Below are 18,647 nucleotides of genomic sequence, written 5' to 3'. Positions count from 1 at the left end.
AAGTTTTTTGGGAAGTGAATGCTCCATAGCATTTAGCATCCAAAAAAAGTTAGCCATGCTGTAGAAACCTGCCCTTCCAGTGTTGGGAAATCATAACCTCTGGTTAAAATGGCATTTCCTCTAGTGGCAATAGCACCTGGGCTTGGGGGAGTGGGAGACGCACAGTGGTCAACCTGTCCATAAGCCACTTGAGCTAAAACCATGCCATTAACTACTCTGGTGACAACACACACATGTTTGGATGCTCAAGGGCATTCAGGGCGGAAGGTTTTACACCCTGGGATGGAGAAATCTACTTTCCCTTCACTCTTGTTTTACTTTTGCTACACAGGAGTTAAAATAACTCCTATGGAAACATTATCTCCAGAAAATAAAGGCAGCCTCCTGGAGAGCACGTTCTCAACCCTTTACCAAAATGAGTCGGATATTTTTTTGGTAAAGTAACTGGACCAAATCTCATTTCAACACTATGATTAAAAACAAACAAACAAAAGACACCTTTCATGGTCAAAGAGGTGAAATCACCTTAAAAACAGATGTTCTGAGAACATAGAAGTGACAATATAAGAGGCTTTTAGAGCTGCATGGCTTGGACCACCAAGCATTAGCCAGTATAATCACAATTTAAAACAAGCCATACCTGTTTGGGAACGACTGGTAGCACCAGCAGTGGTTCGAGCACTTCACATGGATTAAAATAGAAAAGCACGGGTGTAGAAAACTACACTGAACTCCAGGATCACTTGGAAGTATTAGAGGAGTACGGAGAAGGAAGCTGCCCATGCTTTTATGATGGCTTATATATCAGAATCTCAAATCTCATGGAAACTAGAGATATCTCTATTTTGTGTGACAGACTATAGGATCTAGTTAGAGATGGAGAAAGAAATTTAAAAAATGGCCAAAGGTTTCACAGCAAATCCATGGCAGAATGGGGAACAGACTCAGGATAACTCTGTCTAGGCCACAGGACAACACTCTATGCCTTAACACACATGAATTTTGCCATTTACATGAAAAAATAAAGCCAACACCTCCGCCCACTACATGTGCTCACTTTGTAGGCAGAGTTTTTTTAACCTCTCCGTGATTACATCTCAACATTGACTTCTGAAGGCCTTACTTCCCAGTAGCACTACTGGAAATCAGAGTTATGCTGGGTTTAAATCTTCATCTGGAATGTGAAGCATGTATCCCAGGAAGATGGAGCAAGGAGCAGCTATGCACGGCACGCTGCCGGCGCAGCCCAGCCAGTCACAAACACACTGACTGTTCACTGCAACCTCCCTTCTCCGCTGACCCCCATTACCAAGCCTGAACTCGACCTGGTTTTTGGATAATTTCCCCCAAGAAAACAGGCTGGTGCTGCTGACTGTGCTCAAACAGAGGTAACGGGCAGCGTTTCTGCAGCACACGAGGCTGCGGTGGGACTCGGAGAGTTTGCTTCCCAGCTACGTTGTTGACACATTATTTGGGCAATTTTTGTACGCTGTCAGTCAGACTGTAACACTGGACCTGTTCCAAGGGGCTCTGCTGGTACAAGTTGGCCACACATCCGCAGCTTGTGTGGCCAAAAGAGACCACATCTCTTTTTCCTGACTAGTATATTTTATAAGGTAAAACTGGCCCACAATAACCTCCAGTGCATCCTTATCCTGATGGGATTCCCCCTCCCCAGTCAGCAGATAAAACTGAACATCAACACACACAAAAAAATCCGTGAGGATCTTTGATAAAGGAGGAAATCTGCATCCGGTTCAGCCACTGGAGGCTCCAAGAGGACATGTGTCCTGTCCTGTGTCCTTAATGCTGAGGACAGCAGGATTTGAAGAACTGGCTGGACAATGCCGTTTGTTCAGTCAGGTTACTCAATAGGAGGCTTTGCCTCAAGTACTATCAAGTGAGGAAAACCAAGTTCTCTGGACCACGGACGTGGTTTACTAGATGAGTAGCAGCATTGCGCCAGCCAAATCAAGAAAGGTCGCTTTTAATACCTTTAAAAAAAAAAAAAAAAACCACACAAAAAAACCCCCAAAAAACCATTAAAAGGTGGTCCAGAAGAATATGACTCATTAAACTCAGAAATCAAGAAAACAATTCCTTAAGGTTTGTGGGTTTTTTTAAATTTGTTGAACCCCAATACGGTGCTAAAATTAAGACATACACATCTTCAATCTCTTCCTAGTACCTTCCATTTTTGCCATGGAAAAAGCCTGGGAGGGGCTGTGCGATGCACGGCACACCTCCACACCAAACAGCAGCTGTTTGGTTCTCCAACGCGGTTCTCCAATACCTCTTTCTCCTGATAGTGTGTTCTTTCAGTCTCAGGATATGATTCCACCAAAGCCATTCATCCTTACTATGGCACTCGCAGATATTAAACTCCCTGGACAGGCTGAGTAATGATCCAGCAGGCTGGGAAGGCCCCAGGTGCTCAGGGAGTTGAAGGTAAGAGCTTTCCTTCGCTCTGCTGCGAAACAGGTAATAGAGTGCGACACGAGTGGCTCAGTGTGAGGGAACCTTCTCCAGCCGTCTCCCTCTCACAGGGAGAAAAGCAGGGATGTGTTTGCTGTCTCTCCTCCGAGCTCCTCGGCTTTGACACGCAGGGACAGGGTGCTGGGAGGGAGCAGCATCCCCCAGCCCAGCAGCAGAGCTGGGCAGCACGTCTGCCTCCGAGCTGTTGCAAATCACTGCCCGGCTCATTAACACAAATCAAAAAATGATGGGGCTTAACACGCCAGGCTGCAAACTGCAGCACCTGATGCATGGACGTGGCAAATGGCACCTTCTGAAGGGATGCCCTTGGCATGACCACAGGGAGGACTGTGACTACCTCCTGGCTCCAACGAAGAGCCAAAGCCCAGGAGCCACAGCTCTTGGTCACTGTCACTTCTTAATTCTGAATTTCCAACCACCATCAGCTGCAGATCTGCTTTATGAATTGTGCTGACCTGCACCTTTTCTCAAAGACACCAATTCAAGCAACTTTGTAGAAAATCAACAGTTAACCCGGCCAATACAGACTTGAACACATCACTGTAGCTCTGCAGAACTGGTTTTGGGGTAAAACCAGCTCTGATGGGATGAAAGCCTTCATATGCCAAACCCTTTTCCAACTAGGACGGAGAACACGTGCTATCACATCACAGACACATGCTTATTTACACCAGCTGAAGGAGGCCCGGGTTCAAAATGTTCACATGTGAACATTGCTCATCTGCCAGCATCAATGTAAATTGAAGGAATATCAACTACAGAGACAGGAGGAGGAATAATATCTGATTGCCACGGAGTCCTCCATGAATGCTGCACGTCAGCATTTCCCAGTGCTGATAGAACCACAGAGTGTGTCCACACTGGAGGAAAGAGGAAGAATCAAAATACTGTAACTTGGAAATACATTGCTGTAAATAACATGGCCAGAATTGTCTCAATTACAACCTGTTCGTTAAAGCAGACAAAAAGTATTTCATTATTGAATAAAATCCGTTTATCTTATTAAAGGTTTTAGAGTGCAATTACAACCTGTTCGTTAAAGCAGACAAAAAGTATTTCATTATTGAATAAAATCTGTTTTTTTAGAGTGATGAGTCTGATAAATACGAAACACTATACATTGGTTCCCTGTGTTTTCATACTGAAGATTTTGCTTTAAGAAGAATAAAGCTCCCGCAGGACAAGGGAAAATTGGCCATGGCGGGCCACTACTATACTTGATTTATTTTATTTTTTCCTTTTGAAGTATTTTAATGGCACAGAATCTGCCATCTACCAGATGCTGGCAAGAAGAGCCTCAGCAGCCATGCTCCAGACCCACACTTCAACTTCTGCACAGGATCTAAAGAGACACTGCTTAAAATAGATTCGTTAAAAACAAGATTTTCCGAAATCCAATGCCAGCAGAAATGTTTCCATGAAATTCAAACAAAAATCTGTGGAAAACTACACTTTTATGCTAACATTTCTCTGCAGCATCCACAAAGCACAGCATTGCAACACTGCTACAGCACATAATGATCTAGGGGGGGGGAAATGAAGAAACTAGAGACTGGGCCCATATAAAAGTGAAAGTGCCTACCCTTCTCCAAGGATCACGCTGAAATACTGTAGAGAAATCAAAAGAGTAGTTAAAAATACTTCAGAATAGCTCAAAAAGCATTCTGTCCCTAATATTTACAGGATTATTAGCAACAGGCACTGACTTTTCTGATTTGGGAGTTGAAGAGATTATCTTTTCAACATATGGGACAAGAATTAATCCTCAGAATATCTTAATAATTATATTTATTACATTCAGGTCTGATGTGATTTTAGTGTCTCCTACTTTAAAGTGTTTCACTACTGAGCTGTATCACACCTCACCAGAAGTTTGCTACAGGAGTGAACCTGTTTCATCACAGACGTGGCAGCCACAGTCTATTGCAATTAGAGATGATGAACGTTGCGATCAAGGTTCAGACCTGCTCAGTTAAATTCCTACTACTTGACCTCGTACAGTCAGTGGACAAAGCACACCAGTAAGGTTTTCTGTCGTGGTGTGGAGAGCCTGCAGCCTACCTTTCCGTCGGAGGCAGTGTTTATTCTGTAGTGGTACACCCTTCCTTCGTACCGCAGGGAAATAGACCTCTGTCCTGGACTGCTCTCGCTCTCCCGCACGAGGAAGCTGCCGTTGATACCGCTGCTCAGAAGGTACTCGGCAGCGTTCCGTGACACCGGTCCGTGATACCAGGAATGCTTCTCCAAACTGTTCACTGGGGTGATGTAGTTACTGGGTACCCAGCCTTGTCCGTTCTTCGTTTGGGCTTCACACCATTCCCCATTGTGATTGTAGCCCAGGACACGGAGCTTTTCACCTTAGCGCAAGAAGAAAATACATTTAGAAATGGCAAACCAAGGAACTGAGGACAAAGATAGGTTCTTTCTGGCTAACAGATCATTAAATAATCGCCTATGAGAATAGGCATCTGACTGAGCAGGGAGCATGTGTGTTTCTTTAAGCTTGAGTAGACCCCTCACAGCCAAATAAAGTCACACACACACGCTTCAGGAGTCTGTGAGGCTCTCGTGCAGTTCTGCACCAGCTCTGACACTGCCTGAGCTTACAAAGCAAATCCAACAAATTTCATTTGAACTGAGTTGGCTCAATGGAGAGAACAGGAGGGGATAAACAATAAAAAAAAAATCATTTCAATTAGCAAGGTGAGCAGATGTGACTTGGAGCACACAAAGAACAGAAGGACTGGGTAAGAAATCAGTGTATCTGTACAGTCATTTTTCATACAGGGACTGTTTTGGAGAATTATGGAAATGATAGAGGCCAGCCTCTAAAATCAGTTTTGTTTAATTTCTCAGTTCAAATCCTTGCTTCTAATGGAGACCTTAGTTTTGGCAAATCGTTTCTTGCCCAATGCAAGAACTTCAGACAGTTTTAACCTTTTAAAAGGTTATGACTTTGTGGAGTATTTGTATTTGTTTAAGAAGTATTCCCACAGTAAAAAAAAATTCCATAGGGTTTAGTGTATAAGTCAGTTATTCCGCAGTGACTTTTCTTTCTCCGCCTCCTCACGCAGCCCCAGTGCTGCTCTGCCCAGCTGCCTTACCTTTAGTTATGCTGAGAGTGTTGTCCCCACTCGCCACGAAATCATACAGTGCAACAAAGAGATGGGGGTCATTTTCACTAGGACAGGACAGAAGGTTTTCCTTGGAGTTCCAGCGAGCTGCTTCACTCAGACCCTGGGGCTCAAAGTCTGACACCACCGGCCGCTGAAGGGCTTCTGGAGGAGGGGGAGAGAGAGAGAGGAAAAATCAGGTTCACACCGGCCGCTGAAGGGCTTCTGGAGGAGGGAGAGAGAGAGAGAGAGAAGGGAAAAATCAGGTTCATTTTTTTGCTGATAAAAGCCATCTGGTTAACCCACGCGCTCTGATTTTGTAATTTGCATTGTTTCTTGACATGTGCACTCCTCATGCATCAGGGGACAGATATGGATGGCTCTGTAATGCAGATCTCCTGCCACATAGGCAGGACACCCTGGTCCCTGAGCTGTCCCCAACTCCTTTCTCCCATGGCACACAGCCCCCAATCCTTCCCTCCAGCCAATGCTGCTCCTGTAGGATATTTGCTGCTGGTAAATCCTTTGGCTCCTGCCTAGCTGCTGGAATGGTTAGATTTGAAAACAAACCCAAGACTTTTAAAAGGTAAATCCCTTAATTATCCCATAAACGAAATCACCAGAATGTGCAGCACAAAGAGCCAGGCAGGGCAAGATTCATAAGACATGGTATTTAAGAACGAGGTATGTACTTCCATTGTTCACAGTATTTTTAATCACTTCTCTTCTTATTTGAGTATAAGGCCAGGCCTTTTTTGTTACCCTCTCTCCTGCCTGTCGGTCTTTAGACCAGAAGAGAGGTGAGCGTTACTTCACACGATGAGTTTTCTACAGTTTTAGGAGCCCTGAGACACCTCCAGAAAAAAGAATTCCTAAAAACTGAGCTTCACAGGTGAGTAAAAACCAACTGCCAGAGTTTTCTGTACACTGCAGCACATTAGGTGTGTAATATTCAGTCAGCACCAGGCAAGTCCAAGTCCATCAGGGAATTTTATTGCAGTCGCTCCTGCAAACCCTCCCCTCTGGACAATGATTCAAGAGTTTGGAGCAGTGACACTCTTGTGTCCCCTCACTCCAACGTGCCATCCCCCGGCTGTGCTGGCACAAACCCAGGGCAATAAGTTGTGAACAGTCTTGGTTTTTGAAGGGTTATTTTCCATCTGGATGAGTTTGCTGAGCGAGGTCACAGCACCGCACACAACCCATGGCGTCAGCGATGCTACGGGGACAGGAAATACAGCGTTATCGCGCCCAGCCCCTTGCGCCACGGAACTGCTCTTCATTACTCAGCATCAGCCCCCGCCTGCTCCCCCCACTCGCTGCTGAATCCCTCTCCTGCCTGGGCGAACGTGGCAGGGCTTTGGAGGGAAGAAATCCCAGGGCAAGTGTTTTCTACAGTATCAGGTCACCTGGGAGCGCGGTTCTCTCTTTACACTTGCAATAGTCAAGAGCACGGGGCTGCCAGGTAGATGCAATCACGCCAAAATATGCTTTTAACCCTATTGCTTGTTGGGTCTGGAAATCCAGTATAAGCTGCACCAGTAAACCAGTGAAGAACTGACTTGATTGACACCAGAAAACGTATGGAAGTCAAGTGTGGACTGGGACAGATCCAAAATGCATTTCCCAGTGGGGAAATGCTTAAAAAAAGCCCAGAGCCCAAACTTACAGACAATAACAAATCCCATTATTTTCTAAGCTTTGCTGGTGAACGTGCCACTATTCACCCCCAGACAATCTGGCGTCCTCCATGCACTGGTCAGCTCACCACTGGGTAAAGGCTCTCTGGGTGATTATTTATGAATACCAGTATTACTGTATTCTTTGGAAAAGGCAAGATCATGTATGTGGGCAGAGAGAAAAACAGCAAATATACACACTGTTGGGTCTGTTCTCCCAGCCAAACCATATCTGCAGGGAGATATATTTTTATAGTGAATCAGAGAAGTCAAATAATTCTGCTTCCTAAACGATTCCACTGGCCACACCACAGGCAGAAATGTGGTGGTGTCTTGGGTGGTTTTTTTAAAGCACCTGGACATCCTTGCTTCCCCCTCCTGTTTCCTGCAGGAGAATACATTTTAATAGCCTGCGTTTGCTTCAAGAGGGACAATGAGAAAAGAAACAGAAAATCCACTTTCAGAAAATTAAGCTATAATCATTTTACCATGAAAACGCTTTGATCCTGTCAAGCCCATTAAGCTCCCTTATCAAACACAGGGCGCTGCAGTGACTGGAGATACTCCAAGGAGTTACACCATCAGTAAACACCTGGAACAGACAGACAGCAGAGAGCTGCATGGAGCAGATACACAACCCCAGCCAGGAGCCACGCCGTGATGCTCTCCCCCAAATATGGTACAAACCAGCGCACGCCGCGCGGTGGGACGGGCCATAACCTCCGTTAGGAAGGAAAATGCCTCCCCCACGGGGGATTGATTCAACAGGAAGGCAGGAAATCCAAGGCAGGCTCCCCTCCAACTCCAGCGCGATCGCAGCCCGGCGAAGGACGGCTCATGCACGGCCAGGGATGGGGATGCGGGAGGAAAGCCAAGCGCTCCGCAAGAATCCCTCCCTCGTGCCCGGGCCGTGGCGGTGCTGGGACTGACTCACTGCACAGGGATGCCAAGGTATGTATGTGCTTCGATTAAGGCCGTGAGACAACACTGTGTCAAACACCAAAAACACCCACGAGCTGCGGGGAGAAAGTCAAGGGAGGCTGGTTGTGTTTGATCACATCCCTACAAACACCCACCCGGTGATAACTCCCTGCAAACCCAAGGACGGGGCTGTTAAATAAATGTATGAGAATTTGCTAAGCTGGAAAACTACACAAGTTCCCCAGTGAATACATAGGATGCCACGCACAGATGGGCTTGTATCCTCTGTATCCTCCAGGATGACTCCCCCCTTGCTCTACCCTAGCACCCCCATGGAGGTGCACGACCCAACTTTGGGTTGGTGCTTCCAGAAGGTGGGAACCCCAAGTTAAGACCTGGGGTGGGGGAAGGTGATGACTGAATGAAGCTCGAAGGGCAGCAAGAAAGAGAGGATGAGGCCCCGAGTCAACATGGAGAAGAGCATAAAGGAAAGAGCAGAGTTGTGGTGACCCGAGTGTAGCAGAAGCTTGATAGACCGTGACAAAACACACTTTTAAAGGTCTGGGCCCCAAGAGGAGGCTGTCAGCAGACTCAGGACACAAAGCCGTGAAGCGAGAGAAGCAGACAGGACATGTCCATCTGGGAGCCATGTACAGCCGGCTGTCAGCACTATTTATCCCTCTGAGGGATTCTCCAGCAAATGTGCCCAGACATTACAGCCCTTCAGAGCAGAGATTGCTGTTCAGACGTATTGAGGGTATTTTTCAACACGCTACAGCTTCTTCACCTCCTACTGCTGGTTTTAACTACAATTTTACAGCACTGCTGAGCTTTTCAGTGGGCCAGATTCCTCCTAATAAATCAGCCTGGCTGCTAGACCTACAGGAGGGTACCCTGGCAAGGCGACGGGGCAGGAAGGGAGCGTAATTCAATCTGTTATCTCTGCGGTGTGATTCCTTCCACGCATCCACTTTGTCTTCTGCTGCGTCCTACCAAGACTGTAATTTATTACTTTGATCACAGCGTGCTCCAGATGACACCTGGATTCCTGGGAGGAGTCCCAAGGCAATGCTGTAATTCAGTTCTCCACTAATACCAACTAAATGACGACTCTTAAAGCAGAGCAGACTTTGAAATAAGGCAACAGCAGCTTTTATTTTGAGGCATTAGCCATAAGAATGTCCTTATTTCCCCCTTAAAATTAAGTTTTAACCAGGAGATATTTATATTTGCACACCAAAAGGTTTCATAAGTGTAACTATCTCCTGCTAATTACCATTTATACGAAGTCATGAATCAATAGGGCCTGCGGAAGAAGTTCTCCGATATGAACAATTGGTCTAGACCAACGCAAGCAAATTTCCTTGGTAATTTAAGGGAAGGGTTGGAAAACAGGCAGAAGCACAGAATTACACTCAGCTCATCCACAGCTGACTGCGGGGCAGTCCCAAGGGAAGGAAGAGACCTCCTGTCTCCCTACAAAACAAACATCCTGTGGTCTTACAAACTGTGCTGACATTTTTTTTCCACGAGGCTTCTCGAGCAAGGGAGCGCACAACACATCTAGTAATCTTCTTGGAGATACAGCACATGCTATCTAAAGCTTCTCCTTTCCCTACATTCCCTATACTTTCCTTTTCTCCTGGAAGAAATGATGATAAATGGCAGAATAGCTATGCAAATTTAATACATCCAAACGTTCCCAGCTCTGAGCACACACGATGGAGCAGCTGCCTCTCCATCCCAGTATTTCCTTTGTGGCCCTCATAGATCCCCTGTGCCTGATGGAATAGGGATTTTTTTAAAAAGAAAGAAAAAAAAATCTCTAAAACAGATCTTTCCAAAAAGAATGAAAGTTTCATGTTTTATTTCAGACTCATCCCTTCAGTGAGATCGTGCTCAGTCTCTCCTGACACCCACTCCTCAGCACAGGCCATACAACCTTCCAACAAAGCTATCGCGGTCGCTTCTGCTCTTGCCTGGCATTTGGAAAGTCCAGGTTCTTACAGCCAGCATGAGGCCAAACAATCACTTTTGAAATAGTATGTATTTTGATACAGAGATGAAGAATTGAAAAAATAGATCCAAGCCTCTCTCAACCAGACCTGCTCCCTGCTGTGCTGGGCCAGACTCCAGCTGTGCTACCCAATTTCCACCCCCAGCAAGATGCCTTCATCCCACAGGCACCCCTCCTCACGTGGCCACCAGGATCTTCTGGCATTCTAAGCATACTGAAACCCAAGTCTGCTGAAACACAACCACGAGAGAACAAGGCCACCCATGGCTCCTGCCACGTTGCCCACGCACAAACAGGCCCTCACACTCAACTGCAGAGATTTATCTTGTCTAACTCTAAGCACCCCTGAGGATGTGGCTTCTCCCGCTCCTCCAAGAGATGATTCTGTCATCCTGCGGCTCTTGTTGTTGTTGGGTTTTGGTTGGTTGGTTTGTTTCATTGTGGGGTGATTGGCTTTTTTGGGAAATTCACTCCCTGCGGCTCTTGTTGTTGTTGGGTTTTGGTTGGTTGGTTTGTTTCATTGTGGGGTGATTGGTTTTTTTGGGAAGTTCACTCTTATATTAGCCTGCAGGTTCCACTCGAGTTCATTTGCTGAATTTATTCCATTTCTAACCCCTTAGTGACATGGTAAATATCATCTCTCCCCAGGCAGCTAATCACAGCTGTAGCTGTATGGAGCGGAATAGTGGGTATAGCAGAAATTTGGATTTTATTCCCAAATCTGCTACTAAACTTCTGCCTGACCTTAGATTATAACCTGTGGGAGAGGAAGGGGAAAGAGTAATTAGAACCAAGTGAACTTCAGTGACACTTGGGTATTTCTGAAAGCTTTACCTTTACAATTTTTGTTTTGGTTTCCTTCCTAAGGGGACTTCCCAGTGAAGTTTGCCCCTTTCTCAGCCACAGGAAAGGAAAGCACCGAGCAAGATTCATCAAGATTTACTATTATATTTCCCTGTTTCACTGAGCAGCCCCAGAGTGCTCAGGGAAGGATATAACCCTTCTGTGGATGATCAGTGTTAGGTCTGAAGACGGTTACAGCTTTTCCTATGAAATGATAATCCTTTCCCCATCACAACCCATGGGAAATGGAAGCAAGCACCATCAGCCAGATTTCTTAATAAGGATGGGACAGGCAAGAACCACTGGAGCAAGCACATAACTAGAAGCCATTACAAAGCCGGCAACATATTTAAAACCAAGACTCCTACTGAGCAATGGTAGATGAGAGGCCAAGAGGTGAGGAGCAGAAAATAGCCAGGGAAGAAAGGAAACAAACAGAAGGCTCTTTCCGGGGAGGCAGCAACGCTGTCTTGATGCACTCGCTCTTCCTAAGGGATTGACCCAAGACCTGCTGCTGATCCCAGCAACACCGGGGCACGACAAGTCGCTGGCATTGCAGATTTGGGTCTGGCTGAAGACGTGCCCAAACGTGTAAAAAGGGCTCTCCAGGACTGGGGTGATGGCTACAGGCTGCTGCTCCTCCCCAGGCTCCTCTACTCTAACTGTAACAAGACACGCTTAAGAAGAAAAAAAAAAACCATAGAGACAATCTGACAACTGGCAGGACAGAAATCATTCCAGCTGGAAAACAACGGACTTTACTAGTGTCCCCAAAACAGTTTTTAAACTTTACTGGAACAGTTTTCAAGCTTTACAGAGAACATTGACAGGTTTTAAACAAGGCTTCTGCCTTTCAGTGGCACAGCAAGCCCAAAAAGGCAGCAAGACTATTTTAGCCCCTATTTGGGACATGGACACGTTCTGTTTTCCAGATCAGATTGGCAGCAGTACGTGCTGTGCCTCTTCCCTCTACTCTTTACCCTTTCTTGGTGTGAAGTGGGTGAGGAATTATTCAGTTTGGCAAAGGCAGAAAGGAGAAAGCAGATGACAGAAACTCATCTCTCTCACATTTTAAAATAATATTTACTGGTGGGAATAGAAACGAGGGCAAAAAATGGCCAGCTCAAGCATCCATATGAAATCTCAGTAATCATTAGAACCGGTTTAAACAAAGTTTTGATCAAGTTAAGAAAAGGTCTCAACTGCTTCAGCGAGCAGGCAAATCCCTCTGGACACAGCAAAGTGCAGGGCAACGGGATGCTGCACCTGCCACCCCCCCATGCCACCCCAAAGAGGAACATAAGTCTTTGGAAGACTACCACCATGGAAAAAATTAGTATTTCTGATTACTTGTTCAAAAGTCATGTACGCCTACACACGTGCAGGACTAAATCAGCCTTACATCAAACCCAACCTTCATGTAGTATTTTCAAGAAGTGTGTTTAAAAATACAACAGAGTTGATTTTGTTACAGTCCCCTGCATCAACCAAACGCTGTTGTGTTTTTGTTAACACCTGAAAACCAAAAGAAGAAATTGAATTAGGTAAAATTGCATCTAACCTCCTGGCTGCAACTGGTTTTCTACACAACTAATGGACCTTTCATACTCTAAGCAGTTTTGTTTAAGGCTTCATAGGCTACTATATAGTAAAGAAACTTTCAGCTTCTCCCCCATCTCCTCAACAGCTTCCCACACAACTAAGATAACAAGAGCAGAGTTACATCCTCCAACAGTATCACCACCATCTCCTCAATCTTTCAGAAGGTTCCAGGAGGCTGTGGGATGCACATGGGAGTGGGCTGGCTGTCACACACTGCTCCAAGGGACACAGGAGCAATGGTCCCCAGTTTGTGACCCTTGACACAAGCCTGTACCCTTCTCACCATCTCTCAGTCTGGCCTTTGCAGGACGGCAAGATGAAGTGCTTGCTATCAAAATTAACAAATCCATATGTAAAAAACATGTATTTTTTATCTTCTGTTATCTTCTCCAGGGTAATAATAATATTTTAACTTGTGCCCTTGGAATACAGGGGTTTGGGACAAGCCACCACTACTCTTCTTGAAGAGTCCTCAATAGGACTTTCAACGTCACAATAATTTTAATAAGAAAGCTGCCTAGGAATACCACGTGGGGACCTTCAGCTTTAGAAAAGAATACAAAAGCCTCTTTTTTAGGGTTTTCTTTTCCCCTCTCCTCCAGATGAGTACAGATCCTCACTTCTCACCCTCTTTTCCAAGAGACCTACAGTCAATTACTGTGGGTCCTGGGTTGTCTATGTCCTAGCCAGCTGTCACAGCATTAAGATAGCAGTTGCCACATCTCTTCACCTTTAACGTGCCGCTTGGATGCTGGCTTTGGTTTTGTCTCATGCTGAGCTAAGAAATTAGACTGAGATACTTTGATAAATGACAGTTTAGAAGTTGTTTCAATGCCCGTTTCCCAACCCATCATAAAAAATAAATATGCAACCACAGGCTCAGGGAAGCAGAAGGTGGAAATACCACAGCATTTATTGTGTCAACGATCATGTTCTTAACTCGATCCTGCCTATATGGCGCAAGTCAAACTATGCTCTAATCCTATTATGCAACTGCCCTGTGAATTGGGGAGGGGGGGAGTGGTTGGAACACACAGACAAAAGAGAAAACTTGCAAAAACAGTCAGGGTAACTCCCTTGTAACATCATCCTCCAGCATTTCATTCCTGCAAGGGGGAGAGAGAGGCCCCAGACGCTCTCCCTGTTCTCCTGGGGGCTGTGTTGAAAGCTCCAACGGCCCGGAACGGAGGGGCCCAGCAGGGCCGGGAGCTGCTCCCCACCACACAGCCCCCCCGACCCGGGCAGGGGACACAGAGAGGGTTTATAGACCTAAAATATCACCGAAGAATCCAGTTGCGTAGAAAAGATCAAAACCACTCGTACGCAATCCGCCCACCATTAAGTTTTTGAAACTTTAAATAAATAATAAAAAAAAAGAGTCCTCTGGAAACTGCTCTTTGATTTTAGACAACAGAAAAAAACCCTTCAGAGCCACCAAATGCATCTGATGAGCACGGGCTCTTGATCTGAAATTTCCTCACATGGGTTTGCCACGAGAAGCCATTTGTAGCTGTTGAGATTCCTAACCCATGAATTTCCGAGGAGCATTTCTCCACTGAATATTCGAGAGTTGAGCAACAGCCACTTGCGATAGGCCCCGGGAAATCAGCTGCTGCCTTTCCTGCCTCTGATTTGACGAGTTCGCCCAGTCCTCCTGGCATGCGGATTATTTTTACTGAAGCAACATCCAGCAACACAAAAGAAGTTGGAGAAGCCCGGACCGCCCCGGCGGGATGGACACAGCCCCGCTCGTGCGGGGAAGGGGCTGGGGCCACTCGGGGGGGACCCAAAAAGCTGCTCCACAAACAGGGTACGAAGCCACAACGGGGTGAAGAACTTGCTCAAGGTCACAACAAGCAAAACCTCAGCCCAAAGTGGCACAGCGCCTCTGTCACCCGGGCTTTCAATCCGAACTAGTCGAGTCCATTTGTTTAATATCTCAGCGCCCACAACCAACCGTGTCTGTGCCTCAAAAATCACCTTTTAAAAGCAATCACACAAGAAAATTGAGCAAAATGAGTGCCTGCGGCAAAGAAACTTACACAGGGATAACCAACACGGACTAAGAGATTATGTATTAACGCATGCTGAAAATATTTTACCGATGCACTCATCTAAACTTTCTTCCTGAGCCTGAAGTTGGATTTACCAACCTCTTCTCACAACCCAAAGAAGCGAGATCCTTTTCCAGGCAAAAAAAAATATAAAATAAAATAAATAAAGCCAAGGCCTGAAGATAGGGCTTTGTTTATGAGCTCGGCAATAAGATCACTTGACATTTTACAACCATAAATGGTAGAGCCGCGCTCCCTTTGTATACTGCAGTTAATGAAAGTCACCTGGGGTCTGGGTGCCGCTTACACCACTCTGTTCCCTCGCCCCCCACATTCAAAAACCTAGCCTAAAGCTGGCCAGGACCAAATCTCTCCCCAAACCTGGCAAAAACTTTGCAAAGAATGGATAAAACTCATGTCTGGGATGGAGGAGGGGTCGGACCGTGCCCCCCCGGGAGCGCAGCAGCCGGGGCCCCGGCTGCTGCGCTCCCGGTTTTTTTTAAAAAAAAAAAAAAGTCTTAAAAAAAAAAAATCCGTCTAAACCAAAATATCCAGGGAAAAGTCTTTAAACAAAATATCCAGGGAATGTCTAAGACAAAGTATCCAGGGAAAGTCTAAGACAAAGTATCCAGGGAAAAGTCTAAAACAAAATATCCAGGGAAAAGTCTAAGAAATCCAGCGCTCTGAAAACCATTACAAGGGCGAGCCCGAGAGGCGGAAAATCCTGGGGCCCCGCATCTCCTCTCCCGGGGAGTTAACTCCAGCCATCTTTCCCTCCTTCCCAACTCTTTTGGCGGGAGAGAGGAGGAGGAAGGGGGGGGGAAAAAAAACCAAAAAAGGAGGGGAAAAAAAGGAAAAAGAAGAAAGCAAAGCCAACCGAGTTGGGGAGCCCGTGCTGCCCCCCGTTAGAGGCAGTTGCCCACCCACCACCCGGCACTGGGTGCAGGCAGGGCTGCTGGGGCTCCGCTGCCAACAAAGGGCCCCCTTCAGCCGCTGCCGTCCTCCATGACATCAGGCAGGCGAGAAACGCCCTCGCTCCTTAACCCTCCTCCTGCCTACACCCTGCCTGCACCCTCTCCCAAGCTGAAAAGCAACAAGTTTGGGTGGTTTTTTTTTTGGGAGGGGTGGGGGAAAGGCAGGATTGAGGAGTAACGCTGCTGCTGGGGTGGCTTTGTGCACGGCTCTGGGAAACCAAGTGAATGAAAGTCTTAAAAGTGTGTCGTTTCACAGGGGATTAAGGGAAGTGTAACAGGGAGAAGCAAACAGAGAGCCATGACCGTTCCTAAACCACCACAAAAACTGCAGGGGAGCTGGAGGTCCCTCACAGAAGATGCAGCCGAAGCATCTCCATGATAATTACGGGCAAAGGGACTCAAATCTCAGCTGATGCACTTACAGGGGACCAAAAGTTTTCACTCCCCCGCGACCTACTATTCTTTTTTCCCCTATAAAACATGTATTTCCCTTGCAGGTTTCTCAAGGCAACACGTTAATTACTGCTCTCCAGTTTTGATACTTGACTTCTGAGCATTATTGTATGTTTCCTTTCTAAAACAACCACCACTTTTGTTACATATATTTTATCTGTATATACATTCTCCCTATGTATCTTTATGAAGGAGATAAAAAAAATCAAGTGTGTGTATACAATTGTGGGGTTTTTCCACTCAAAAATCCCCTTTTATTTCCCCACTTTTGGGGTGCTTTTGCTGCTCGGAGCAAGAGGTGCTCAAGGGTGCAGAGTTCATCAGGGGTGCAAAATCAAGAGGCTGGGCAAAACAGCCTGGGAAGCCGACCCCACAAACTCTGCTGCAATGTGTGGAGCACTTGGTGTGTCACACACAGGATCAACAAAGGAGCAAATCTTCATTTTTGTCCCTGAAAACTTCCCTCCAGATCTGACAGTTTATTTTGGCAAGGTTACTGACTAGCTAGCGCTCTTTTGCCCTCCAACGTTTTCAAACATTGAATACTTTAGGGGAAACTCTGCATGCTTCCAGCATCTGAGGACCATGCCTGTGAAACAGCAAACATTGCTAAGACTCTTTAAACATTATTTTACAGCGTTACTTTGCCTCAGACTTCTGATCCGTGGGGTGTACGCCTGAACAACAGCTTGAAAAGAAATCCTTGGTCTCTCGACCCACACTGAATAATAATAGCATTTGCATTTTTTTTAACTACCACAAGCCACATCATTTCTAGCAGAGAAATAATCACAGCAAGGACAGTGCGATGTTCAGAGTGGTTTCACTCTTTTTATCAGAGCGGATGAACATGGATATCTCCATTTGATAAAGTAGGAAATATGGGAAGAACTTAAACATTTCCTCAACTTAAACAGTCCAGAGAAGAGCTGAGGCTACAGATCCGATCCCCCACCTCTGGCAGCCTGCATGCACATTGAAAAGAAAATGATGTGGGTTCTCCCCATGCTCTCCCTTCCTCCCTCCACTTCTGGAGAATTTCTATGTTATGGAAGCGTAAGAGTTTCAACACGTATCTACTTGCTCCCCGCCCACCAACTTCATACAAGATTGCAAAAGAGAATTTGTGCAGAACTGCACTGGAGAGAAGGGAGAATTAAAAAAAAAAAAATTAAAAAACAAAAAGAAGAAAAAAAAAAAGAGGAGCTAAAAGCAGATTTGGAGGAGAAAGGTTATATAAATCACAGGAGGAGCTCCATCATCACGTGTTTAGGCCCAGTGTCATGTTTAGGGAACTGGGATGAAGTAACACTACAAGAGCAGCCCAGGCATCTTGCACGCAACTTCTTTTCCATGTGAGGAGCATCCCAATCCCACTTCTCCAGCTGCAGCTACAGGACTGCAGAATCCCCACGGCACTCCCCGGCAGTACAAAGGCTGCCCCCCATGAGCACCACCCAGCCATTACAATTAAGGTTAATACAATGAGCGCCGGCAGAATTAATGCGGATTACATTTCTGGTGAACTCCTGGGGTTCTTATTCCAGAAGAAGAATGCCTCATCTCAAATTAAATTAACCCGCTTGCAGGAGAACCTCACTCTAGGAGAAAGGCATCCACTTGGGGAGTTAAGCACAAAGAGCTATCCTGGGATAACTTCCTCTGTAGATAAACAAATTATTCCCTTTATGTTTTCACACAGACAAGCTTGTGTGGTCCCTCTGCTACAAACTTCATCCTTCACAGTTTCCTCTCTTGTGTCATGGCAAACTAGGCTGTAAATACTTCGGAGCAAATACCTTCTGACTTTCCTGCATGTCATGAAATTAGCTGGTGATAGAGAAATAAAAGCCATATTGGCAGTGTCACACAAATCCTGCTACTCTTATGGCTGACATCTATTAATCCCTTTCATGTTTTGTTTGTCATATACACATTTCAGAATAAAATCAGTCATGAAAAGCGTGCAGACTTTTGGGCTACAGAGTAACTGATGCAACCTTCAAGTCAGGCTCTCTATTGCAGAACAGCAAAACAATTTTGGTTGGGAGCAGACTCAGAATATCTCCAGTTCAGCCTCCTGCTCAGCTATCTCTCCAGATCAGGTTGTTCCAGGCTTTTTGCAGCTAAACTTTAACCGAGTCCACTGGGCAGCATGAAACACTTTTTATCCTCTTATATCTACCCAGATTTGCCTTGCTGCAAGTTTTAAGTGTTGCTTCTCCACCATCTGCTGTGCACCTCGGAGAGAGGAGTCTCTCTGGTCACCAGTTGGGTGGTTCCAAGTACACTGGGACCCCTCTAGTCCTCTCTTCCCAGCAGGATAAAGGCAGCTCCCTCAGCCCGGGGAGCACCCCCTCCTCCAGCCCCCCACCAGCCTCCCCCCGGTGTCTGCTCCGGGGGAAGGAGGGAGCTGGACGCCCTGCTCCAGATGTGGCTTCACAAGTGCCAAAAAAAGGGAAATAATCACTTCCTTCGACCTGCTGGCTCTGCTC

At 46.1% G+C, this 18,647-nt stretch overlaps 1 protein-coding gene across 1 annotated transcript in view; it reads right to left on the bottom strand.

Annotated features, from left to right (window-relative positions):
- The window catches only part of ABL1 (ABL proto-oncogene 1, non-receptor tyrosine kinase), a 118,352-nt gene that overhangs the window by 43,603 nt on the left and 56,102 nt on the right, over window positions 1–18,647 (bottom strand). Inside the window, exons 2-3 of the mRNA XM_014942958.1 lie at window positions 5,601–5,774; window positions 4,558–4,853 (exon numbers count right to left, since the gene is read on the bottom strand). Of these exons, the coding sequence (XP_014798444.1) occupies window positions 4,558–4,853; window positions 5,601–5,774 (470 nt within the window). The remainder of the gene's footprint in view (window positions 1–4,557; window positions 4,854–5,600; window positions 5,775–18,647) is intronic.

Source organism: Calidris pugnax, unplaced genomic scaffold (assembly GCF_001431845.1).
Source record: "Calidris pugnax isolate Ruff unplaced genomic scaffold, ASM143184v1 scaffold102, whole genome shotgun sequence".
In the NCBI taxonomy this organism is placed as follows: Eukaryota; Metazoa; Chordata; class Aves; order Charadriiformes; family Scolopacidae; genus Calidris; species Calidris pugnax.
The sequence above is the reverse complement of the archived record's forward strand: the minus strand, read 5'-3'. Positions and strand labels throughout refer to the sequence as shown.